The 26,891-nt window shown below is 40.3% G+C and overlaps 1 protein-coding gene across 5 annotated transcripts in view; it reads right to left on the reverse strand.

Moving 5' to 3' along the window:
* Positions 1 to 2,732: 2,732 nt before the first annotated feature.
* The window catches only part of CAPSL (calcyphosine like), a 53,707-nt gene continuing 29,548 nt past the window's right edge, over positions 2,733 to 26,891 (reverse strand). For 3 of the 5 annotated variants that reach the window (XM_074329012.2, XM_074329007.2, XM_019737323.3), the window contains one exon: positions 11,973 to 22,553. In XM_074329012.2, coding sequence (XP_074185113.1) covers positions 22,452 to 22,553 — 102 coding nt within the window. In that variant the 3' untranslated portion in view covers positions 11,973 to 22,451. Of the gene's footprint in view, positions 11,311 to 11,972; positions 22,554 to 26,891 lie in introns of those variants that run through there. The other 2 variants (XM_074329010.2, XM_074329009.2) reach the window with 2 other exon arrangements.

Genomic DNA, 26,891 nt, shown 5'->3' on the forward strand with positions numbered 1-26,891 from the left:
CACACACACACACACACACACGGATGCCTTATGGAAGAAGTGCCAAGAAGGGTAAAATGAAGGAAGTCACACTTAATGTGCTAGTACAGAGTGAGCAGGCGTGTGCCAGATAAGCCTAGAGTACAAAAAGTATATTTTCTAGAAGAGGAAACAGCATGTTCAGAGTCATGAAACTGGACAGAGTATGGACCATTTGGGGAGTTACAAATACGTTGGGTAAGATCTCCTTATCTGTCTCAATTGGAAACAGTAGGGTGTTAGTGGTTACTCTGAAAAGTAAGACATGGGGCACTTTCATAAAAAAAAAAAATATGTATCTGGCTGTAAAATTTTATTTAATTAGAAACATGTCTGTATGTCCATTCACCATTCTTGTTACAAGGCCAAGGCTGTTCCTTTGGACGAGGGGTCGATTGTAGTTCCATGTTGTCTTTCTTAGGTAACACACACCATAACACATCTACTCTTTCTAATTTTTTTTCTTTAAAGTGGAATAAGACTTTCAAACACTTTCAAAGAAATCTAAGTGTAGATGCCTACCTTTTTAAAGATATTCTCCGTGCCAAACTTTTGCCATCACTTTTCCAATCTGATGCTAGCAATATTTTTTCAAAGTGCCTTTATCAGGTCTTTTCAAACCATTCAAGGTACTTCTTGCAGATCAACATAAGTCTTACTTTGGCTAGTCATATTTTCGCAGCTTGCGTAATACAATTACAACAACAAGTGCAACTGGTCTAACCAAATTTGGGAACACACATGACTGACTTGGATGAGTTTATGTCTCACTTGTTGGGTGCAGGGTTCACTAGAGGTCAGCCTGCTAGCAGCCAAGTCTTAATGTATGTCAGTGCATCTCACAGAGAGAATGGACAGTGCTGCTTTATTTGGCAGGTGGTTCATTGGAAGCCATCTACAGGCGTCTACTCAGTTTAGCAGTCCTAGTCCAGACAGTCTGCCGAGCAGTGGCTGAGATGGCACTTGGCAGAATTGGTGGGGTCAATGGTTAACATTTGACATGCCAGTCTAAGAAGTTTTAATTTAGTCTGCAAGGAATGAGATACTTAAGAGAGTTTTAATCAAGGGTGTGACATAATAAATTTCATGCATGTATCAGGGTTTAAGGAGGAATCCTATAGCACCTTCTACTTCGCCCTATTGGCCCCACCCTGATTTGTCATTACCTAATCTGTCTGACTCCCCTATAGGCTTCTAAACACTCTGGCAGAGAGGACTATGAATTATTGAAGTTTACGCCTGTTGCTAAACACAGTACCTGAAGCCTACAAGGCACTCAATCATAAATGTGGAATGAATCAACTTATTAATGAATGATGTTCATCGATGTTCTTTCTCATTGCCTTTCAAGATAGAAGAATGCCAGGCTAGGATGCTTAGACAGAGGTAGGTGCTGCATTCCTGAGAGAGAACAGGGCACCTGGGTGGCCACACGTAAGAAGTCAGTTGTCTTCCTCATCCACAGTTACTTCCCCAGCTGCACTCTTAACCACTGTAACCACAGAAGCGGGGAAACAATTGGGTGGGGTGGGGTGGGGTGAGGTGGGGAGAGAACTTTCCAAAGTTTCATTTCTCTGATGAATATCTGTGTTTAATTTTGTTTGTTCACTTATATAGTTTACTTTAGTTCAACTTTTAAGTCTAATCTAACTTCTGAATTTTAATGGTTTGTGGCATTTACGTAGGATTTGTGTATAGCTTGCAATGAGGCAGCTGTTCGAAGAAAAATGTGATGCATAAAACCTGTGGGTCCAAGGAATACATTAACACTCCTCAAGACAATGATAAAAACTAAATGCAAACAACACATAAAGCCCCTGAGGTTTCAAAAATAACGTTTCAGTGCTGAATTCTGCGGAAACACTTCAGTAAACCTCGTGGGCCTCTTAACTGTAAATTATGAGAACCAATTCTTTTCTACTCTGGGTAAAGATTTCTGATCAAGGAAAAGAGAACTTGCAAAGGCTGAGAAGGACTTTTTTTAATGATAAATTGTTTGCTGCAAAGTGTGAACTGCACTAGTCATTAGAGAAAATAATCAGAAAACATTTTAATATTAAGCTAAGATGACGTTATCCACTGATAACAGTGAAATATTACTTTTGTAGCCTAAGGAATAATTAGTTTAATTAGATAGAAGTTCAATAAATGCTTGTAGCCTGAGACTGATGAATAGGCTATAAAACCCTTTCTATATATTAATAAACTTTCGTGAATTTAAGTGTGAAGTTGCCAGTGTAGATTTGAGTGATGCTTAGAATTTATTTTATTTAATATAAAACTTTAGTAAATAAGTATAGAACATACGCCAGGGTCATGCTTAGTGATAAAATAGTAAAAGTACTCCATTAAATTTAGAGACAAAAGAAATTCCACTGTCACCATATTTGACATTGTTCTAGAAATGTTACGAAATGCAATTAGACAAGAAAACAAAGTAAGAAGCATAAATATTAAACAGGAGAAAACCAAATGATCCTTATTGCCAAATGAAATGATTGCATATCTGGAAAACACAAGGGGATCAAGTAAAATAAAATGTACTAAATGACATAGACTTCATAAAGTCTTTCATTATATTTTCATATGTTGAGTTACTTCTTTAAATCTTCATTGAATCTGTATCACTAAACTAATACTTGCTCTTTCCCCAAAATTCAAGAAACACAGGTATGTATAATGTAACAAGGAAAGACCTCACTCTACTCCCACTCTTCAGAAATAATCACATTTAATTATTGATGTGTAGCCATCCACATCATATACGTATACGTCATATACATATATGTATACATACACATTTTTCTAAATACCATGTGGAAAAACATATGCTCAAGAAAAATCTTCACAATTCTGAAGAAGAAAAGAACAGAGAAAAGACTAACTACATGAGCGATTTTAACATTTTACTCATTTTAAAAGCAGTATAAATTAATTTCATTATATGTTTAGACAAAATAATAATTATCAGTCAAAAAATGCAAAATCATTTGCCTAGAATTTATAGATATCACTGGTTATATTTTCTTTATTTCTTTTTCACAGAGCAATCAATGGAATAGAATAGAGAACCTATGTATCTAGAGCCACATAATTACAAAAATTGCATTCATTTCTAATTAGTAGAGAAAAGGTGAGTTATTTAATAAATGACATTGGAACAATACACTAGCCATTTGTAGATAAAGAGTAAAGTACTGACTTCCTATTCCAAAATAAATCCCACATAGGTCAAAAATATAAATAATTTTTTAAATGAAAATAAATATGCTAGAAGACACTGGTGAATCATTTTATATTTTGGGGGTGTGGAAATTATTTCTAATAAGATATAAAATAATAAAATAAAAATATAAATAATAAATAAGACATAAACCCAGAAAACATAAAAGAAGTATTGATATATTTGACAACATAAAATTTAAAATATTGATAAATTCTTTATTGCATTAAAAAAAAATCCACAACTAAAAAGAAAAGATAAAACTAAACTACAAAAGTATAATAACAATATGACAGGCAAAGTCATAAATCCTTAATATTCAAAGAATCATATAAGTTAATAAGTAAGAGGAACAATCCAAGAAGGAAATGGACAAAGCACATTAACAACTGGTTCACAAAAGGAGTGAAATTGAGATTTGTAGTCAAGATGGAGCAGTAGGTTAATGCTGTGCTTACCTCCTTTCACAATCACATCAAAATTGCAAGCAAACTACAGAACAACCATCATTGAAAAATGCCTGAAGTCTAGCTGAATCAAAGCACTACAACTAAGGACATACAGAAGAAGCCAACTTGAGACTGGTAGGAAGGGCAGAGATGTAGAATGGGCTGGTCCCACATCTGCGTGTGACCATTAAAAATCAGGAGTGGTATCTCCGCTGTGGAGGTCCCTCTGGAGGAGTGAGGAGTCCCAGTCCCACACCAGTCTCCCCAGCCCAGTGTTCCAGTGCTGGGGAGAGAAGTCCCCTTAACTTCTGGTTGTGAAAACCAGTGGAAATTGTGGCTGAGTAAGATGGAGGGCTGCTGGAGTTCTAGTCATTCCTCTTAGAGGGCCCACGCAAAGACTTACTCACTGATGGACTCACCTGCTCTGAGCTCCAGTGCTAGGGCAGCAGCTCAAAAGACACCAGGGACATACAGGGAGGAACTGAATTGTCTGGCTTCAAGGCAAAGGCTAGAGGGGCAGCTTTCTCCTGGACAGAGGAGCTGGAAGGCGTCATTTTTTCTTTGTTGAGTCCTCCCACCTCCCAGCATGCAGATGCAGGCAGCCACCACATCTGTCTCCATCAACCTGGCTATACCATTTGTCTTACCTACCTGATGATTCCCTGAGACCCTGCTCCACCCAATTTTTAGGCATACCCAAGCCCCTTCCAGTGGCTTTTCCATACCAATAGCTTGTCTTGGCTCCTGCTGTGGGCTTTCCTAAAAATCTCTCAAAGATTCCTAAAACCCAAACAAGTAGCATGTGACTTCAGCATGTCCCAGACCTCTGGATGAGCAGCCCTTATCCCACACTACTGACAGCCAGTCTCGGTTTGTGGCCTGGACTCTCGAGGCACCTCCAAGCTCAGCATAGGTGGTGGCCACCTGCGGATATCTTTGTGACTCATGCCAGGTGGCACCAAGGATGGCATGTCCAGAGGCCGGCTTCAGAGAGAGCCAGAACATCACCTGCCACATCCAAGGATGACGTCAAAGGGCAACTGGGCAGAAACCAGAGCCCTGCTAAAGTGAATCCTGCTCCACAGGAGCAGCTCCTGCACCACAGCTCCTCCATTGTAGTCATGGCCAGTCCTCACAACCATCAGCCTAAGGGTCAATCCCTCCCATTGACCTGCAAACAGCAACCAAGTCTCATCTACAAAAGGAGGCCACATACACTCACACACCTAGAGCACCTGACTCTGGTGACCAAGGAGACTGTACCACCAAGCCCCACAGGCCATCTACTATATAAGGCCACTCTACTAAGACCAGGAGGCATAGCTGTCCTATCTAATACATGGAAACAAACAGGGAAGCAGCAAAAATGAGGTGACAAAAAAACATGTCCCAAATAAAAGAACAGAACAAATCTCCAGAAAAAGAACTAAACAAAATGGAGATAAGCAATCTACCAGATGCAGAGTTTAAAATAATGGTTATAGGGATGCTCAGTGACCTTGCTGAGAAATTCAACAAAGAGATAGGAAACATAAAAATGGAGATAGAAAACATGAAAAAGAACCAGTCAAAAATAAAGAATACAATAACTACAATGAAGAATACATTAGAAGGAATCAACAGCATAGTAGATGAAGCAGAGGATCGAATCAGCAATTTAGAAAATAATGTAGCAGAAAACACCCAATCAAAACAGCAAAAGGGAAAACAAATTTTTTTTAATGAAGATAGTTTAAGGGACCTTGGGACAACATTGAGTGTACCAACATTCACATCATAGCGGTACCAGAAGGAGAAGAGAAAGAGCAAGGAAATGAAAACCTATTTGAAGAGATAATGATGGAAAAGTTCCCTAACCTGGTAAAGAAAATAGATATACGAGCTCAGAAAGCACAGAGAGTCCCAAACAAGATGAATCCAAGGAGGTCCACATCAAGACACATCATAATTAAAATGCCAAAGATTACAGACAAAGAAAGAATCTTAAAAGTAGCAAGAGAAAAGCAGCTAGTTACCTACAAGGGAGCTCCCATAAGAATGTCAGCTGATTTCTCAAAAGAAACCTTGCAGGCCAGGGGATTGGCATGAAATATTCAGAGTGATGAAATGCAGGACATACAACCAAGATTACCCAGCAAAACTATCATTTAGAATTGAAAGACAGGTAAAGAGCTTCCCAGACAAGACAAAGCTAAAGGAACACATACCATCAAACCAGTATTACAAAGAATCCTAGAGGGACTTCTTTAAGACAAAAAAAAAAAAAAAAAGATAACAAATATGAATAACAATATGGCAATAACTATATATCAACAATTACTTTCAACGTAAATAGATTAAATGCTCCAATAAAAAGATATAGGAGGGCTGAATGAATAAGAAAACAAGACCCTTACATATGCTGCCTATAAGAGACTCACTTTAGATGGAAAGACACACACAGATAGAAAGTAAGGGGATGGATAAAATTCTTTCATGAAAATGGAAACAAACAAACAATAAAGCTGGGATAACAAAACTTACACCAGACAAAATAGACGTTAAAGCAAAGACTATAACAAGAGACAAAGAAAGAGCCAATAATCCCACTTCTGCATATTTATCTGAAGAAACCCAAAACACTACTTCGAGATGTGTGCATCCATATGTTCATTGAAGCACTGTTTACAATAGCCAAGACATGGAAGCAGCTAGGTGTTTGTCGATGGAAGAATGAATAAAGAGGAGGTGGTACATATACACAATGGAATATTGCTTGGCGGTGGAAGGGAATGGGTTCTTGCTATCTGAGGCAGTATAGAAGGACCTGGAGGGTACTGTGCTGAGTGGAGTACGTCAGACAGAGAAAGACAGATGCAGTGTGATTTCACTTATATATGTAATCTAAGGAACAAAACTAACAAACAAAACAGAAACAAACTCACAGATACAGAGACCATTTTGATGGTTACCACATGGGAAGTGGGTTGGGAGGTAGAGGAAAAAGGGGAGGGATTAAGAAGTACAAATTTGTTGTTAGAAAGTAGTCATGGCGATGCAGGGTATAGCATAAGGAATATACAAGGTCTGCCAATTAAGTTCACAAACTTGTTGCAACAATATTGCTAACCTTTTTTTAATATCAGAGGGATTATTCATTATGAATTTGTACCAACTGGACAAACAGTTAACCAAGTTTACTATTTGGAAGTGCTGAAACTGCTGCATGAAAAAGTTAGATGACCTGAACTTTTCACCAACAATTCATGGCTCTTGCATCACAACAATGTACCAGCTCACACGGCACTGTCTGTGAGGGAGTTTTTGACCAGTAAACAAATAACTGTATTGGAACACCCTCCCTACTTACCTGATCTGGCCCCCAATGACTTCTTTCTTTGCCCAAAGATAAAGAAAATATTGAAAAGAAGACATTTTGATGACATTCAGGACATCAAGGGTAATACAGTGAGAGCTCTAATGGCCATTCCAGAAAAAGAGTTCCAAAACTGCTTTGAAGGGTGGACTATGCACTGGCATCAGTGCATAGCTTCCCAAAGGGAGTACTTGGAAGGTGACTGTAGTGATATTCAGCAATGAGGTATGTAGCACTTTTTCCAGAATGAGTTCTCAAACTTAATTGTCAGACCTTGTATATTAAGAAATTTGTTCATGATTATGAGGGCTGACGAGTCTGAAATTTGTAGGGCAATATGGCAGACTAGCATCAGATAAGCATTGATGTTGTGGTCTTGGGTCTGAATTCTACAGGACAGGACAGGCAGGCTGGAAACTCGGGCAGGATTTCTATATTGAAGTCTCGAATTTATAGCCAGTTGGTTAAAAACACATGTTTTTACAATACCCTCAGTTTCAGTAATTTATTAGAATGACTCACAGAACTCAGGAAAGCTCTATATTTACAAATTACAGTTTTATTGTAAAGAATACAAATCAGAAGGACCAGCCAGATGAAGAGACATATAGGATGAGACTGAGAGGAAATGCAGCGCGCTCTCTTCTCTTATCCTGGAATCAAGGTGTGTCACCCGCCCAGCACATCAATGTGTTCACCAACCAAGAAGTGCCACTTGAGCCTCAGTGTTTAGAGTTTTTATTGACGTTCATTATGTAGGCATGCTTGATTAAGTCATTGTCCATGTGACTGAACTCAATCTCCAGCAACCCCCCCTCCACAGAGGTTGGTCTGGTCCAAAGTTCCAACTCTCTAATTGTGTGGTTTACCTTGCTGGTGACCAGTCCCCAACCTGAAACTATCTAGGTGCTTACCCTGAGTCACCTCCTTCCCGTGATTTATTAAACATGTTAATTAGTTATATTCTCTTCTGATTTAATTTTTCCCTGTAATAGGAAACAAGAAAGTACCTGATTTCTGTGGTCATTTCACTGGAGCTACAGTAAGGTACACTCCAAATAACAGAGATATGAGATAACTCTCAGAGTAAAATTAAAATTGCTGTGATATTTTACACACAATGAATTAGAACAGAAATATGTAAAGGTGCCCTAAAGAGACAAACATCACCCACAAGCAGGAAAGGCAGGCCTGACCCTGTTAATTGACATGTCTAGATCTTGTTAATTATCAGTCCCTCCTATGGCCTGTTAGTTCGCTATGAAGCATTGAAAAAGTGAGAGGTCAGTGAGGGCATCTTTGTTAGTCCCCTCCAAGGACTGTTGGGAAAAGATTATTATGGTCTCACTGGCAAGATGAATGCAATAAAGTGTCAGCCTAATTTCATTAAATATTCTAATCTTCATGTATTTTGCTCTGATTCCAATAATCAAATAAACTCATCATTATAATTAGGTTTCCAAGAAGAGACCTGACTCTAAGGCAAAAAAATTTCTCATTTACCAATATGAATAACTTGTTCCAGTATGTGTGATAGGATATAGCTATAACTGCCCACAGAAAGCCCCTATGTAGACATACATGGAAAATTCCTAGGCCCTGTACCACAGAAGCAGATAAAGGATGAATTGCCTCAGTATTGTGGCAGTCCAAATTTCAAGGCTTGGAATAGGGCCATGAGCTCCAAGTGGCAGGACATACTGATTAGAGAATTATTACCTTACATAGCTGTAGAAGTCATTTTCTCAGTTGTTTACATGGCTAAGGCTAGAGAGACCTCAGTTCTACACTCCTCCAACCTGGCAAATATCTCACTCCATGTTGGCTACCAAGACCACTAAGCACCCCTCTGTCAAAAAAAAGAAGGCAATGGGGACCTCTATTTCAGGTGGCAGCCAGCTAGCTGTCAACCAAAATTTGTAGTCTCCTACCATTAGATAGATTTTCACTGGCAGTAAGATTTCCTGCCCGGGATTACACTTCCAGCGTCCTTTGAATTTAGATGTAATCATATGACTAGTTATTGTAAAATGGAATGCAAATAGAAGTGATGTGTGCCATCTCCAGACCAAAGCTTTTCAGAAAGTTCTTCAGTCTTCTCTATAATTGTCTCCTTCAGTCACATGAATATCATTGATTACAAAGCCCTAGAGAAGAGCAGGACCACAAAAATGGAGGAGTCCTGCAAACCAGAATCACTACATGGAGGAAAGCTGCTCACTGACCACAAACAGCAGATACATAATATTGCCTCATTAGTGAAAAATAAATACATATAGCAGGTCCTCGAATAATGTCATTTGTTTAATATAATTTCATTATAACATTGGTGAGCTGCTGTAGGCACTTAAGTCTTGCTTATATCAAACAGTCTACAGTAAATTTGTTTCATTATATATCATATTACTTAACATCACAGAACCTATCGATGACATTGTGAGGAGTTACTGTATTGTGTTTGAGCTTTTATAAGTGTGAGTGTTTATTTATTACAGCAGCTAGCATTACTCTAACATACCACATGTATATCCTCTGGCCCTGCTTGGCAGTATCTGGGAATATATGGCTTAAAGCCACCCTGTTCTGAGAGCTACATTGTGATTGTCTCACTTCCTCAAACCCAGGTGAGATTCTCCATGGTAAATTAACGGGTTGGCATTTCAGTTTTAGCATCAGTTGCTGTGAGCTTGCTCAATGTAGGTCGCCATTAAGATAGGGACTTACTTTCAGTGGGCTGACAAATTTGGATCTTTGAGTCCTGAAGGCTGCAGGATCCGGTCCTGGATTATGAAAAATTCTCCAATTGAAATGCCAGCACCCAAGGCCTCTTGAAAGTGCTATCACTCTCCTAAATGTACCTGGGGGGCACATACATTCCCTTTGATACTCCCCTTATACTTTCATGACTTTAATGACACGGAGAAGATGACCCAGCAGTCAAAACTCATAAATTATGATGGCCAACCAAAGGTAGGCAGATAATAAGCCAAATGCACTAGAAATGTACAAGCTCATATCTGTCTACCTCTCACTACGCAAAGCGTTATCTGTAGACCAGAGGCATCAACGTCATAGGGCAGCTTGTGAGAAAGGCTCGGGTTCTGTCCCCACCCCAGACTTCTGAATCAGAATTAGCATTTCCCCACGTGATTTATGTGCTCATCAAAGGTTGAGAAGCACAGCTTTTGACTTCCATCTCCTATCCCACTCTCACTTCTACCCCTTTTCCAAGATGAAGGGCCTGTGGGCATGTGTTAATCAACTTACAGCCATTTTTGTTACCTGAAAGCAGTTATTAGAGGAAGAGAAATGGGTCAGGAAACCTGACATCACCTGCCTTGCAGAGGAACATAGAAGTGAGTTCAAATGATGAATTCCTAAAAGCAGTTTCAAAGTCCTCCTCCCTGTTTACCCTAAAGCTCCAGGAAGCCTCCAAGGGTCCACACAGGCACTTCCTTTACTCTGTACTTTCTCTGTCATCCTCACAGGCTGATCAGTAACAGAGTTCACGCCATGAAAGCCCAGCTTTCAACCTAGTGCGCCAGCTGGGCTCACCTTCCTTTTCTCACCAGAGGCACTTATGTCCCCTGTTCATGCAAGTATGGGAATCTACTGAGTCTGAATCCCTGAATTAAAATATTAAAATAGCCTCCCAAAAGTCACTAAATTTGAGAATAAAATAAATTTTATTTGTAAATTATTCACCAAGAGAAACATGAAATTAAGTAAGTGCAGGAAAATTTACACAGATGTTCCTCCAATCCTTTCATTATCAGCTTCTACTACAGACTCCAAAGACAGTCAATAAAGATGTGGAGAAACAGCTACATTTACATCTATAAGAAGAACAATAATATCAAGAACTATATTATTTCAAGTAAGAACTACTTCCCAGTCTCACTTCATGGTTTTCTTCCTTCCTTCCTTCCTTCTTTCCTTCTCTTCTTTTATTTATGACTTTAAAATGTATCCTTAGGCATTTAAGGAAATGAACATGTTCCAGGTAATTAAGTAAAAATGACTGAAGATCTGTTGATTTTACAATTCCAGATCTTTCAGAAACTTCAGTTTATACCTTATCAAAATCTATAGCATTGGACTTCTTTCAAACTCATCCCACTCTTTGAGAATCCCTCATTTCCAAAGGAACTAGCAGATAAAAGTTATAATCTCCAGGATTTCATCATCATCAAAATAAAATACGCATCAGTGTCAATAGAAGCACTAACACCAGCATAATAGTTCAAAAAATCTTCTTTTGAAACCTGAGGGGGATAAAAGGCAAGAGAAAAAGAATGAAATGGTGTCAAAATACGTGATTCATAGTGGAGTATTTTACGTTCTCCCTGGAATATTTTCTATTGAGTTTAACTTGCCACTGGCAGTCAAGCTGAGTCAGGTGAGCCTAGGAATCGGGCTTGCCTTTGCTGTCTGAGGTGGCCGCCAGAGGTGGGATATTTGCAAGAGTCATCACAGACCCATCTGTCCCCTGGCCAGCTACACCTCCCCCATAGTCATCACTTTTTACATTAAGATAAAAAATCTCTATGGGCAGACAGGTGGCTCAGTTGGTTAGAGCATGAGCTCTGGGCAACAGGGTTGCCAGTTCGATTCCCACATAGGCCAGCCAGCTGTGCCTTCCACAACTAGATTGAAGACAACGAGCTGCCACTGAGCTGCCACTGAGCTCCCGGGAGGCCAGATGGCTCAGTTGGTTGGAGCGTGTGCTCTCAACCACAAGGTTGCCGGTTCGACTCCCACAAGGGATGGTGGGCTGTGCCCCCTGCAACTAAGATTGAACAACAGCAACTGGACTTGGAGCTGAGCTGCACCCTTCAGCAACTTGACTTGGAGTTGATGGGTCCTGGGAAAAACACACTGTTCCCCCAATAATGTCCTGTTCACCTTCCCCAATAAAATCTTAAAAAAAAAAAATCTCTAGGGCTATGCTATCCAATACAATAACCACTAGTCACATGTGGCTTTTTAAATTTAATTAAAATTAAGTATAACGAAAGCCTCAGTCACACTTGAGGCTACTCAGTAGCCCTGTGTAGCTGGTAGCTGACACCTTGGAGAGTGCAGGTAGAGAGCATTTCCACCATCCCAGAAAGTTCTGTGAGACAGCGCTACTTGAGAGCACCTTTTGTATGATCATACTTGTGTTTGCTATTAATTAATATGTTAGGGTAGAGAAGTTAATAGCTAAATGAACAGATAAAAAGTCTTTAAGGAAAGGGAGTCGAGACCAAACACAGGTAGGGATAGAACTAAAGAATGGGGCACTTCTCAGGACCCTTGGGCACCAAGGATGCCCGGTCTTCAAGGGCAGGGTGTACGGACTAGCCACAGAGGAGGTGCTAGAGGGCACACTCCCCACTTCTTCTCAGTGTGACCAGGATGTGTCTTAGTGTTTCATGGTTGGCCCTATGCTTCCTATAATGAGAAATGAACTTCAAAGTAAAGACACAAAAAGCAGGATTCAACCACTAGGTATCATCTCTCTCTCCTCCCTCTAAGCTCCTTCCCCTGGTCCATAGCACCAGCCCATCGAGTAACACTATTCCCCCATAGTCCTAGTAGAAGCACTGCTTGGAGGCTGGGCATTCTGGGAACATAGCCGGCTAGTTGGGAGTAGTCCGACCCTGCAGGAAAAAGAGTATTAATGTCACATTTTCAAACCCTCATTCTTGGCTGCTGAAATAATGGTTGTATGGGTAATTGCATTTTTTAAGAGCACAAGAGAGTACAATTTGAACAAGGCCTTATTTTTCTCAAAGAACTTTCATCACCTGTAACTGAAATATCACACAAGTAATATTTTTAAATGATCCAAAAGCACCATCAGGGAACTGAACTTTCAAAGAAGCATGATATGTGACATGTTAGCTATTAAGAAAAAACACATATTTTGGAAACACTTTAATGGAAATATAAACCTAGATGAACTTTTTTATTACAAGAGTAGCTAATGTTTTAAGCCTTAAACAGGAAATTCTATTAAATCAGAACCAAGTTAATGGCAAGGAACAGTTTGATAATGTGACAAAATGACAAGGTTGCTATTATAAATTAAATTATACCTAACTTTGTAGCTTAAAAATGCCTCAATCTCTGGTTCCTAGAAATGATATCCTAAATACTGTCACTAGAAACAAGTTCTTGCTTTCAATGCATACATAGTTTACTACTAGAAGCATATATAGCTTTTGAAACAAAATATTTTTAAATTTATATGATAAATACTTTGGAAACTCCGTTTTACCATAGGTTTGAGCATAACAGAAATCATGCTCAAAAGCAGTCTCTATTTTAAAATACTATCAAGATAACATTTACATATAGGAACAACTCACTATCTAGAAAATAGCTTGGGTTATACTTACTCAAATAAAGCACTGTCAACTAACAAGTTGGCCTGGGACTGTTTTAAAAGATATGTGGGAACTTTTAATGACTATCATACTAATTACATTTATATGCAGATAGGTATCTCCATGTATCTGTAAAACACATGAATATAGTTAGGCACAGCCCTTATAATCCTCCTTAAATTACTGAATTGCTTAACAATCCACTTTTTTTAGTATAGATAAAACAAAAGTAACTTTTCATTCAAATTCTATCTAAATGAGCTCACTTAGTGGAACCTGAATTAATGGTAATTTACCATATTCAATTTCCAGCTTCAAAGATAGGAAATGGATATTGAATGATGATGCTAAATACGATTTTAGGAATGACTAAGTATGAAACTTGTGGAATGGTATCTTGTTTCCCCGTTTCCTTGGCAACTAAATGAATGGTCTGGGTTTCCTGAGGTAATGTCTGATATTTAATAATAGCCAGCATTGGTGTAGCACTTTATCCCATCAAGGTGGAAACACTCTGAGGCTCACGACAACCCTGGAAGAAGCAAGCCACTCTGCCGTCTGTCATTTTCTGTCAATTTCTGGTCCCCATTCTGTTCTAAGGCTCTCTCCGGGAGCACTGATTACCATTAGTTCCGCAGGTGGCCCGAGCAACCAGCAGCTCAAGCCTTTCAAGGTAGAGAACAAGATGTTCCCAGAATCAATACCAGTCTCTCGAGTGCCAAGTGTTAAGGTGAGGGAGGAAAAAGTTTCTCAAGTCTTTGATGACAGGATTACAAGCTACATACCCAGATCTTGCTTCAAATTCCTGGTGCTTAGGCTCTGAGTCCCTCGTAAATTTACTACAGGGCCTAAAGCAGAAGGAAACTGGAGATGAATGACAGTTATTTGGGCAGCATAATATAAAGCTGGGTGTGCCCTTTTGCACATTTGAGCTGCGTGGTACAGTTTCAGTGCTGGGAGCAAGAGTGGCAGCTAGAAACCCATAGGTGCTCATGACAACTTTGGTGAAACAGCAATTGCATCAACAATGTTCAATGGCTGTTAGGATTTGTCTAACACGGACAAGAAAGAATAAACAAGTAAATTCCATTTACGAAGACTAGGGAGAAGAATCTAGAACAAAAGAAAACAGGCCATAACATTTTGAGATTTTCTTTCCCTGATGCAATATACCTTTCTGGTCGTTGCAAGGTCCCTGATCAAAACCTCAGGTGCTGGTTGCTTGCTTATATTTTCAGGGGGTTGCACTCCTGAAGAGCACCTTCCACTCTGTTTTGCTGAGGGATAATACTGGCTTTGGCAAAGCAAGTGTGAGAATGAAACAAGAACGCCACACTATTCTCAGAGAGGAAGAGCTGTTTTACCACAACCTCTCACCGCACCAACTGAGACGGCAGAAAGATGCTTCTCACACAGCAGTGTTCTCAGAACCCCCATCAATCATTAGTTTAGGCTCCTTTCAACAGACTTCACCTGTCCTGTGTTTTACAGCACAAAATTTTAGGGGATTCACTTAGTGGTGTACTTTTTGTTACAATGAAAATCTAGCTATCTCCATCAAGATTATGCAATATTCATATAAGCAATTTGAAGAAGTAAAACCGTGCTTAGAAACACTCGCTTTCCAAAGAATCAATTACACATCGATAACAGTATACGACAATCTATCAGACTTTTGGCACCTTTGTTTTTCCTTGAATCATAAGCATTTCTAAAATGTAAAATGTTGCTGCTCCTTTCAACAAGGTTTTAATTTAAAAGAAGAGCCTATAATTTCCAGGAAAGCAAGTTTGTTGACTAATCTCAAAAATTGGAAGTTGTGACGTTTTTCATTCTATGCCCAAAAGAGAGATGCATAATTCCAAAAAGGTATACTACTCAGAGGGTGTTAGTAGAATTTCAGGACGGAGGAGTAGAGGGCACCCACACACCATCCAAGAATGCTTTTGGTTAATTTAATCTCTCCAATTGATTAAACATCAGCAGAACAGACTTCAACCCCAGGAAGTCTGATGAGGGTTGAATAGTCACCTATATACTCTTGAGGCTCAGTGAAGCATCTGCATTGAAGGGCCAATCGTCTACCTCCAAGAATAGACAGGACTTTCCTTGCGCTGCCCTGATAGATTGCCTACATTCAATACATTTACTACATAGTTGCATAACACACTGTCATGTGAAGGGCCCCACTGTCCCGGCTCCAGAAGCTGGATGGGACTCAGAGACAGGACTCTCAGTACCCATGCTTCCCTTCCTCTCTCATCACTTCACAACTGTGGGCTGGTTGTTTGGTTTGAAAGCCAGTGGCTCTGTTTGTATTTATTCCAGCTCATTGCTCTACCCCCATAGCCTAGAATAGAACCTGGCACAAGCAGTGGCTCGGTCACTAATTATTGATGGGATGTATTTTCATCCTAAAATCATGATGCAGCTTATTTGAAGGGGGCCCAGCTCTGCCATTAAAGCTGCTACTAGGGTATGAAATGTGACTCCACACCTGCTACCAAACCACAGTGCCTCCACAGTACCATCTGGGTCTGGGGAGAAATCCTATCAAGCTTTGAATGGCTGTGGAAATCAGGCCCATCAACTGGCTGGAAGAATTCTGCCTCAGTTTACAATTCAACTCAGCAGTTCTTGCGTTTCTCATTTGCTTTATGAATGGAATTCAGGCAGGATGTGAACCAGAGGTTGAGTCAGGGTTCTCTCCATTCTTGCCTCAGTCAGCCTTTGGGGGGAATTCAGTACTGATACTGGTGACTTTGTTCTGACCAAACCTGATTGAGTCTCAAAATTTTTACATACGTTGCTTCTATTTCATAAAAAGCTGCTAATTTCATTCTCTTTTCTACATTCGTTTGTTTGCTTGCTATCTGGAGTCCAGGCCCAATAGGTGAGATGCTCCTAACAGCTATTCTAGAGACTTTTTATTATGTTCTATCTTCTGACCCAAGTGTTTACTTTTCAAATTGCAAATGGCATAATGTTTAAATTGTGTAAGTAAAATAAACAGAAAATAGATTCCGAAAAGTATTGGCAAATGACTTTTTTTTTTCAATGATCCTTCTCTGTTCCTCCCACTACTCCTAGGATTAGAGTTAAATAATGAGTGAATCCTGATGAGTCCAGAATAGCAGTGGAGTGACCCTTGACCACTAGGTTGTTAGATCTTGTTTACGGAGGGCGAGAGGGCCTTGATGGAACCCTCACTTGGGGGTCCAGAACCCAACCTGCTAGAAGGGAGGTGATTGAATGTGACCAAACACACTGTGAGACGTGGTTATCTGAAATCTGATAGCTGTGCCCGTGCCCCAATTAAACAGGAAGCAAAATAAAACTGGGGAAGACGAAGCTGATAGCTGCAACCTTGTCCTTATTCAGAATCACATGCTAACTATATGGCCCCAGTTAAGCAGAGGCATGAGTCATACCCAGAATCAAAGACACAAATCTGTCTAGAGCAATAGGCTTGAACCCACCATGCCCAGGAAACTGGAGACATCTCCTTAGCCACGATCTGCAAGGTGCAGGCTGCAGAAAATATGGATATTTCTTCTATACATTTCTTCTGGCTTCCTACATCATTTCTATGTATTTCTTCATAATACTTGGCATCTTACGGCCCGCCAACCTCTATAGAAGCCTAGGTAATAAATCCAATGGAAAGCCAGACTTGTGTAATTAATTTCCAGAAAGGTTACAGCTTCTTCGAAGAGGAGTCTATTTTCAAGAAAAAAAATACCTTTTCCAGCCTGTCACTAGGGTGAAAGTTTAGCTTCTCAACAAGGAAAAAAGCAAGGTGTCCTCCTTAATGACTGCTATAATCCTCATCTGGAAACACTTGTTTTCACAATTTATATGTCCGTGTATATCCTGATCTCAACTTCTAAGTCTGCAAAGTAAAAAGTAAACAAGCGAACTGATACAAAACATGGCGAGTGTGTTCAGAGTCACTTAAATATATGAGATTTTAAAGTAGACCACTACCCCAATACATGTCCCCAAACCAGTGGATAAGTGCAGCCAGTGACAGAGGTGACAAGAAGGAGGGATGTCCCTGAGGAACAAGGCAGAGCAGTGTTACCTCCAGCAGCACAGCCAGAGGACTTGCTAGTCACTGGGTGTTTATCTCTGGCCCAGACACAGAACACACAGAGCAAGACCTGTTTCAACATCTATTTTCCAGCAGGTGGGGCTGCCTTTGCTTAGAAGACTTTCCTGGGGAGACTCTTACACACTAACAATATGAAGCCACGGTTTAGTAGAGTTGGGAGGAGAACACTTTGAGCCACCAAGTGTCACGTCTGCTTTGGATTATGCCTGTGATGCTAATCTTTCACACTAACCTTCTTGTGCTGGTGGGAATGTCAAGACTGTCGGCTAATGGCAGGGAGGGAAGAGAAGAACATTCTACCAGGCAAAGGCTTCTTGACATGGTCTGCCCGCTCACAGGGCAAGATCTCCCACATAAAATCAGAGAACACAGCCCAGCCTCAAACTTCAACCACAGAAACACCTTGAACTGGCTCTGCAGCTCAAGAAAATGGCCTTCAGTCTCACACCAGCCTTTAACATGACCCAAAAATGTTATTTGAATTCTATTTGCCAAACCAAGACTTCCCTAAACCATGGGCAAAGAAACTCAAGATTCAGTTATAGCAATTGAGAGAGATCCAAAATGGCGGAGTAGATAAACACTGTGCCTGCTTCCTTCCATGAACACATTAAAATTACAATTAAACTATGGGACAATCAACCTGAAGTCTGGCTGAAGTTTCATAACTAAGGATAGAAAAAAAGAAGCCACGTCGAAACCCTTAGGAGGAGCAAAGATGCAGAACTGCCCAACCCCAAACCGCTGTGTGGCAGTTGAGAACTGGGAGGGATATCTTAGCTGCGGAGTTTCCCCCCAGAAGAGCAAAGGACCCTTGCCCCACACTGACCTCCTAGCCCAGAGTACTGGTGCAGGGAAGAGGCACCCCCACAATATCTGGCTATGAAAAACAGTGGGGATTTCGACCACCCTGTGGGGACAGAAGGCGGCGGGAAACCCAGGCGTCCTCTTAAAGGGCCCGCACACAGACTCTTTCACTCCGTTACTCACCTTGGGCTCCAGCGGAGGGACAGTAACTCAGGTGGTGTCAGAGACATATGGGGGACAGTTGTATTACTTTGGGTTGAGGGCTGGAGGACAGTCGCCATTTCCCTGTAAGGAAGTCCTCCTCCTGCAGCCAGCAGAGGGACGCCATCTTTCCTGTGTTGAGCCCTCCCCCACACGGCCAAATCTGAACCTGATTGGTCTCGTGAGCTCCATTGCTCCAACTTGCTGACTCACTGGGAACCCAAACTAACCAATTCCCCCAATGCTGGAGGCACTTTCTTGAGAGCAGCCAGCCCCACCAACATTGTACCCTTTCTGGGAAAACTATCAGAGTCTCCAGGCCTCAGGCAGGTGGCAACTGGCCTGAGTGTGCTCTGAGACTTTTGCTGAGTAACTCCAGGCTCAGCACTGGCACCAAATCAGAGTCTACAGTATTAACCTCATGAACATAACTCTTCCCACTCTAGTGACTCCTTAAGACCCTGCCTCGCCCAACTCACGTACAGCTCAAGGTTTTATCAATGGCTGAACTTTAAGGGATGACAGCAGTCCTGATTTGTCTTGGCTTTTTGCGAAGCTATCCCAGGCCTGGTACTGGTGGTAGCAGTCCTCAGTTTGCAGTGTGTCTCTCTTACATGCCTCCAACTTTAGCAAAAGCAGCAAATAACCATGGATAGCTATATAGCTTCTACCAAGGAGTCCCTGGCTGGTCACAGGCAATGAGTGACCTGGGTCTGCACCAGAGCCCCTCCCAAGAGGCCCCAGAACCAACATACTTGGAGGTGGGCATCAGACCACAGCAGAGCACTGCCCAATTAGCCCTACAAGTGGCACACAAAAAGAGCAGTCTCAACAGGCATCAGAGCCTGCAGGGGCAAATCCCACTCACTGGAATAAGCCCCACCACAGCCCCCCATAAGCTGTGGACATGGCCAAATCCCACAACCAATCAGCCTGAGGGCCAATCCCACCTACTGACATGCCAATAGCAATCAAGGTTCAACTATAACAGGACAGCACACACAACCCACGCAAGGGACACTCCTGGAGCACCTGGACAAGGTGACCAGGGAGACTGTGCCACTGGACCCCACAGGACACCTACTACATAAGGTCACCTGCCCGAGACTGGGAGACATAGAAGATCTACCTGATACATAAAAACAAACAGAGAGGCAGTCAAAATGCGGAAACAAAAGAATATGTCCCAAATGAAAGAACAGGAGAAAACTCTAGGAAAAGAACTAAATGAAATGGAGGCAAGCAAACTATCAGAGACAGAGTTCAAAACAACAGTTATAAGGATGCTCATGGAACTTCATGAGAATTCAACAGAGAGATAGCAGGCATAAAAAAAGGACATAGAAACCATAAAAAAGAACCAGTCAAAAATGAAGAATACAAAAACAAATGAAGAATGCACTAGAAGGAATCACAGCAGACTAGATGAAGCAGAGGGTTGAATCAGCGATTTGGAAGGAAACGTAGCAGAAAATACCCAATTGGAATAGCAAAAAGGAAAAAAAAATGAGGATAGTTTAAGAGACCTCTGGAACAACATCAAGCATAACAACATTTGCATCATAGGTGTAACAGAAGGAGAACAGAGAAAGCAAGGAATTGAGAACCTATTTGAAGAAATAATGACCTGAAAACTTTTTCTAACCTGGAGAAAGAAATAGACATACAAGCCCAGGAAGTGCAGAGAGTCCAAAGCAAGATGAACCTAAACAGGCCCACACCAAGACACATTATAATTAAAATGGCAAAGGTTAAAGACAAATTGAGAATCCTAAAAGCAGCAAGGGAAAGGCAACTCGTAACTTATAAAGGAGTCTCCATAAGATTGTCAGCTGATTTCTCAACAGAAGCTTTGCAGGCCAGAAGGGATTGGCACAAAATATTCAACATAATGTAAAGCAAGGACCTATAACCAAAATTACTCTGCCCAGCAAAGCTATCATTTAAAATCAAAGGACAGATAAAGAGCTTCCCAGACAAGAAAAAGCTAAAGGAGTTCATCACCACCAAACCAATATTACAAGGAATGTTAGAGGGACTTCTTTAAGATGAAAAGAAAAAAGATCAAATGTATGAATAATAAAATGGCAACAGCTACATATCTATCAACAATTACTTTCAATATAAATGGATTAAATGTTCCAATCAAAAGACACAGGAGAGCTGAATGGTTAAGCAAACAAAACTCCTACATATGCTGCCTCACTTCAGATTGCAATACACACACAGACAGAAAGTAGAGATGGAAAAAGTTATTTCATGAAAATAGAAACAAAACAACAACAAAAAAACTTGGATAGCAATATTTATACCAAACAAAATAGACTTTAAAACAAAGGCTATAACAAGAGACAAAGAAGGACCAAGTAATCCCACTTCTGGGTATTTATCTGAGGAAATCCAAAATGCTATTTCAAGAGAATCTGTGCAACCATATGTTCGTTGCAGCATTGTTTACAGTGGCCAAGATGTGGAGGCAGCCTGGGTGTCTGTCAATGAAAGACTGGGTAAAGAGGAGGTGTGCATATACACAATAGAATATTGCTCGGCCATGGAAGGGAATGGGTTCTGGCCATCTGCAGTGGCATGGATGGACCTGGAGGGTATTGTGTTGAGTGGAAGACGTCAGACAGAGAAAGACAGATGGAATGTGATTTCGTTTATATATGGAATCTAAAGAACAAAATAAACTAAAAAAAACACCCAGAAACAAACTCATAGATACAGAAAACATTTTGATGGTTACCAGGTGGGAAGGGAGTTGAGGGGGTTGGTGAAAAAGGGGAAGGGATTAAGAAGTACAATTGGTTGTTAAAAAGTAGTTATGGTGATGTAGGGTACAGAAAATAATATTGTAATAACTATGTACGGTGTCAAAGGGGTACTAGATTTGTTGGGTTGATAGATGGGAGGGGGTTGGGGGTAGGGTGAAAAAGGTGATAGGATTAAGAAGTACAAATTGGTAGTTACAAAGTAGTCATGGGGATATAAAGGAAAGTATAGGGAATATAGTCAATATGGTAATAACTATGTATAGAGCCAGATGGGTATTAGACTAGTCAGGGCGATCACTTCTTAAATTATATAAATGTCTAACCACTATGCTGTACAGCTGAAATTAATTTAAAATAATACTGAATGTCAGTTGAAATTGAAAAGTGGGGGAAAGAGGGAAGGGGAATAAGAAGTTCAAATTTCCAGGTACAAAACAAAAAAGTCATGGGGATATAATATACAGCATAGGGAGTATAGTCAATAATACTGTGATAGCGTGGTAGTGTCAGATGGTTGCTGGACTTAGCATGGTGATCACTTCTTTAGGTATATAAATGTTGAATAACTATGCTGTACCCCTGAAACTAACATAATGTTGTATGTTAGCTATATTTTTAATAAAAACCTTTAAAAAACAGAAAAAGAAAAGAAACTGAGACCAATGTGTGGTTTCCTTCTGGTCCCCAAATTGTGACTAAAGCCCTTACTGATGTACAGTCAGTCATAAAAACAGATGAGATCTTCCACCTAGAAATGGACCATCTAAAAGGAGGTAGAGAAAGACTGTGGGTGCATCGGTAGGGGGTTATAATTAAAATATTCAAATTTTTATTAATGACCAAGGAAGACACCTAATGTTTATCTTACACCTGTATATATCAGCCCGACTCTAGTCGTTTTACAGATCTTATTTTAATGAATTTCTATTTTAGAGCTAAGGAAACAGCCTCAGAGAAGATAGGTCACAGTTAACTACTTAGGGTCCTTATTTCTGCCCTAGAAAATACTGTGTGTATTGCCATAGAAGAAACGCTGGGATGAACATGAACTCATCTATGAGCCTGGTTTTGAGCTGATGTTTAATCACTTGGAGCCACGTGGTTGTACCCAAGGCCCTGGTCCCTCGGTCATACATTTAGAGCTTCCAGGCCGTTCTCATCATGACGATGAAATATACATCGGTGTCAATGGACGCGCTCACCCCTGCATAGTAGTTCATAAACTCCTCGGGGGTCACCTGCAGTGGAAAAGTTAGAAACAGAAACGAAACTTTGTTTCTCACCATTTCAGTGGGGGCCCATCTCCAGTACCTATAAAGGGAACAAAAATCTCAATCAAGGGGGCTTTCTAGTGACCAAAGCTGAGGAATAGATCTAAAATAAAAAAAAGTGAAGTTGAGCATGGCGGTGACAGATGGCACAGGGGAAGAGAGGCAGAAAGTCTTGAACATTTCCCACCAACCTACACGGAAAGTGAGATACAGGTTCTCTCCTTCTGTAAGAGCAGAAGCCCATCTCCTCAGATAAGTGAGTCTGAAGCTGAGAATAAGAAACAAGAGTTCTTTAATGATTGTTAATACTATCTGGGCCACCTCAGAAACAACATCTCCTGTCCTTGTTTCAGGGCGAGTCATGTTTTACCTTTCGGGAGTGCTGTCCTGTGGGTAAAGAAACAGATGTTTAGTTAGGCACTCTGTGGATTCATGCTCTTTTAAGATGCAAATTATTCATTCAAAGCTCAGAATTCGTAAAAGAAAGGTACCCCCTGCTTTGTGCCTCCCCACCCCCACGGGGGCTTCTCTCTCCCTCCTATGCCTATAACTCTCTCTTTGGAATCTCAACTAATGTTTTTATCTATTCTAGAATTTTATATTGCTTTACTTTTAAGAAGAAGAAAAAAGTTATCAGTCTTCTTTTTTAATAGGTGTAGGTGACACGTACATTCCAATTCAACCATATTGGCTGATGGGATTAGTTGATTGAAGGAGAGACTTGTCCTCCCAACTAGCTAACCAGTGAGTTAGCCCACTGCATAAGCCCTGCTTATATGGGAGGACACAGATACACTAACGAGCTGTTTTGGAAATTTACTGTTCTCTAGGTAGCCCTCAATTTTAAGTGTCATGAGGGATTAAAAAGATCACAAAAAGTGAAATCCATAAATAACTCAAAACCCCTTTCTAGCCCATATCAGCAAACTCCTCTCTCACGGAGTACCTACCTATGTCGTCCATGAATCATATGAGCTGACTGACCCACTTACCTCTTTTGCTGACATTATAAGTGAACAGAAAATAATTACTGACTCCACAGTTCTCTCCCTGTATCTACCCCTGTCCCCCAACACCACCACCAAACAGTAAGAAGCAGTAGGAAGAAAAGCATTGGACTGAATTAATAGGTGAGATATGCTTATCAGTGGTCTGGAAGTAGAAATAAATAATATACGTGCATAGCTTTTATTAAAATTAGAATACCATTAATGCCTTCCTTTCTTGAATTTCTCTCCTTTGCATTCCCCACTTACAGAATGTTAAACCCCATCTGGAAATCAGACGACATAAAGCTGGAAGTCAGAGCTACTATGTTTGCCCATTTCAGAAAAGGCCCTCAGTTATTCTTGCAGAAGTGTCTGCTTGTTTCCTGAGACTCAACTTATATTAGGGAATGGCCGGAATCACAAATTCTATGATTTCCCCCATAAGTTTGCCCTCATTATAGTAAATAACTTTTCAGTAATAATAGCTATTATTATTTTGTTTGACATTAGGGAAAATGAAAGAATGGACACCATTTCTTTTGGGTGGCCTCTTAACTATGCTACCCTTAATTGACAGAGTATTTTATACAGAGGAGAATGTCCCAGATGGGGCAATAGCGATATCTGAGTCACGATACAGAAGACCATCCCTTTTTCTCAGCTCCAGCCTAATTAGAAAATCATAAAATAAGTTTGGGTCATCTGCATACACCCATAAAGTATTTTTAATTATTAAAAATACTGCATAAAGTATTTTTAATTACTAAAAAAATTTTGTATGAGATAGGTGAGTCAGTAAGACTCACATTAACTCAAAGTCTAATTTGGTTTTAAGAGATTTTTAAAAATATTTGTAATTATAAAATAATAGTTACACATGAAAACTTCAAAACCTAGAAATTAAAAAAATAAGAGGTGTAAGTATCACCCATTAGGGTGGGGCTTAGGGATAGAATGCCTCCGTCCAAATAACTGGTGCCCCGGCTGCTCTGAGAGCAGACTGTGGGATGTCAGCACAGGCTCTGCGATGTCAGCACAGGCTCTGCGACATCAAATTCCATGACTGCTGCAAACCCCAGTAACCTTCGTGACTACCTGAGAGCTTAGCTAAAATTATTAAAACTTCACAAATTTGAACATAATCCTTGGGTAGGGCGTATGCTAATTTTCTTGTCTTATTCTAAATTCAGGCTTATTTGGATATTAACTGTATTTTTTTAAACATCAGTGAGTACATTAGCTTCAAACGTAGTTATATTTCTCCATAAGAAGTCTTAATACATGAAACAACTCAATTTGAAAAAAGATCAGTTAGGGGATAATCATTCTCTTTATAAAGTTCCTGGGCATTTAAACTATTAGTCAATATACAAAAGTCTGAATTCATACATCGTTTGTCAGAAACATTTTCATTACGTCTATTAAATGAGATATCTCTATAAATCCCTTAGCATGATGCCCGGTAGATAATAACTGCTCAATAAACACTGCCCAGATTCATAATTATGCTAAATGAGGTTAATGTGCATATTATATTTAGTCATTTAAACAGACAATTTTGAATCTTCTAGAGGCAAGGATCTCAAATACGAATGTAAATAAGAGTCCTCTTGGGCACGTATTAAAACTAAATCCTTGAGCTACACACACACACACACACACACACACACACACACACACACACTGATTCTGTAGTTCTGTGCGACAGCCGGAGATATACATTATTAATACAAACTCCAATCGATGATCATGCAGAGTCAGACTTGGGTCTGTGACATTTGGGTGACATTAAATACTGCAACTGCTAAAAAAAAAACCAATGACCTTTATGAGTATTTGAGAGCTTCATATGGCATGTTAAGACAAATGTCAAAAAGGACAGGGGTGGGAACTTTAAATCAGCTGAATCACAACAACTGGCTACACTGACTTGGGTTAAAGAAAAGAGCAGCTGAGGTTTCCCCTGGCAACAAGGAGGAACCACCTGCAGAAAGGAAGCAAACACACCCTGAGATCCCATGCAGAGCTGGGCTAATTTGGGGAAATGGCAGTTGACTATTTTTCCACTGCCACCTCACAGATTAAAGGCCGGTGATATTGGCAGACAAGAGTTCTGCTATTTCTACCCCTAAGCACTTGACTGCTCTAAGCAATCTGCCCTCTTTCCCCCTCTCCACGCCCCATTTTTAAAATCTACCTCTGCCATCTCTTCTGTCTAAAATGGAGGGCATTTCTCTGTTCCTGGCAGGAAAATGTTGGCAGAAAGAAAAGACATTTTTCTTCCTACCCTGCTCACCCCTTGCCAATAGGACTCACCATGAAGTTTCGTGGAAAAAGTTGGGGGAAATTCCCTTCAGAAGGGGAAGGCTCGTTTCCTCTTCCTATCACCACCATCTTTTTCCCCACCCACTGTCCCACTAATCCTTCCTGTGTGGCACAGGGATTCGGGGGGACCTCCCCAGGGTTCTGTTCTTGCTGACTATCAACAAAGAAGAGAACTCCCTTTCCCAATCGCCATAGACTTCTGGACACCTAAGCGCAGAACTGGCTCTGGATTCAAAAGTCCATTTATGGCTGTTGATAAGAGACAGGTGACACTTTGGCCTCAGCCTTGACACAGTTATGGAGATATAATTCCCAACCTTACTTACCAAACTATGCATTTGTAACTTGAGGGTAACAGTTAACGGAGATGGATGGTCACCTTTGTTTTTAATTCACTGCAGTTTAGAAATGCAAGTTAATTTCAAAGCCTATTAAAGATTCAATCAGAGTAAATTCTGTTATCTGGCATCCCTTTCACCGAAAGCTTCCCTTAAATGGCATTTCCTTGGAGCAAAGTCTGAGGACAAATGATGCTCACAAGGATGTATGTAAAAGGCACTGCAACATCTTGAAATGCTTTGTGAATTATGTTCCCAAATATTGAATTATGGCTTCATTTAGAAGTTAAATATGTTTTATTATAACGTAGTTCCTTGGAAAGTGGCTAGCTGTGTTTGGTAAATATGGTCACCATGAAATGGAATGATTAATCAAACTGCCACATTCTCCAGATGATCGTATTTAGCTGTTTGTGGATCCGCTACCGATATGTGGGCAAGCGCACATGTGCACACACACACAGACACACACACACACACACACACACACACACACCTATCTTATTACTTTAGTTCTTAACTCTCTAGGTAGTCACTAAGGAAATATTTTATTTCTGTTCTATTTATAACAACTACGGTATAAGTAATTGTTAAGGCTTTGGACTTATTTCCCATTTACAATTACACATTGGATAGAAGAAACTTGACTTAGA

This window comes from Rhinolophus sinicus, chromosome 3 (genome assembly GCF_057876585.1).
Source record: "Rhinolophus sinicus isolate RSI-liver-muscle chromosome 3, RSI-T2T, whole genome shotgun sequence".
NCBI classification, from domain to species: Eukaryota; Metazoa; Chordata; class Mammalia; order Chiroptera; family Rhinolophidae; genus Rhinolophus; species Rhinolophus sinicus.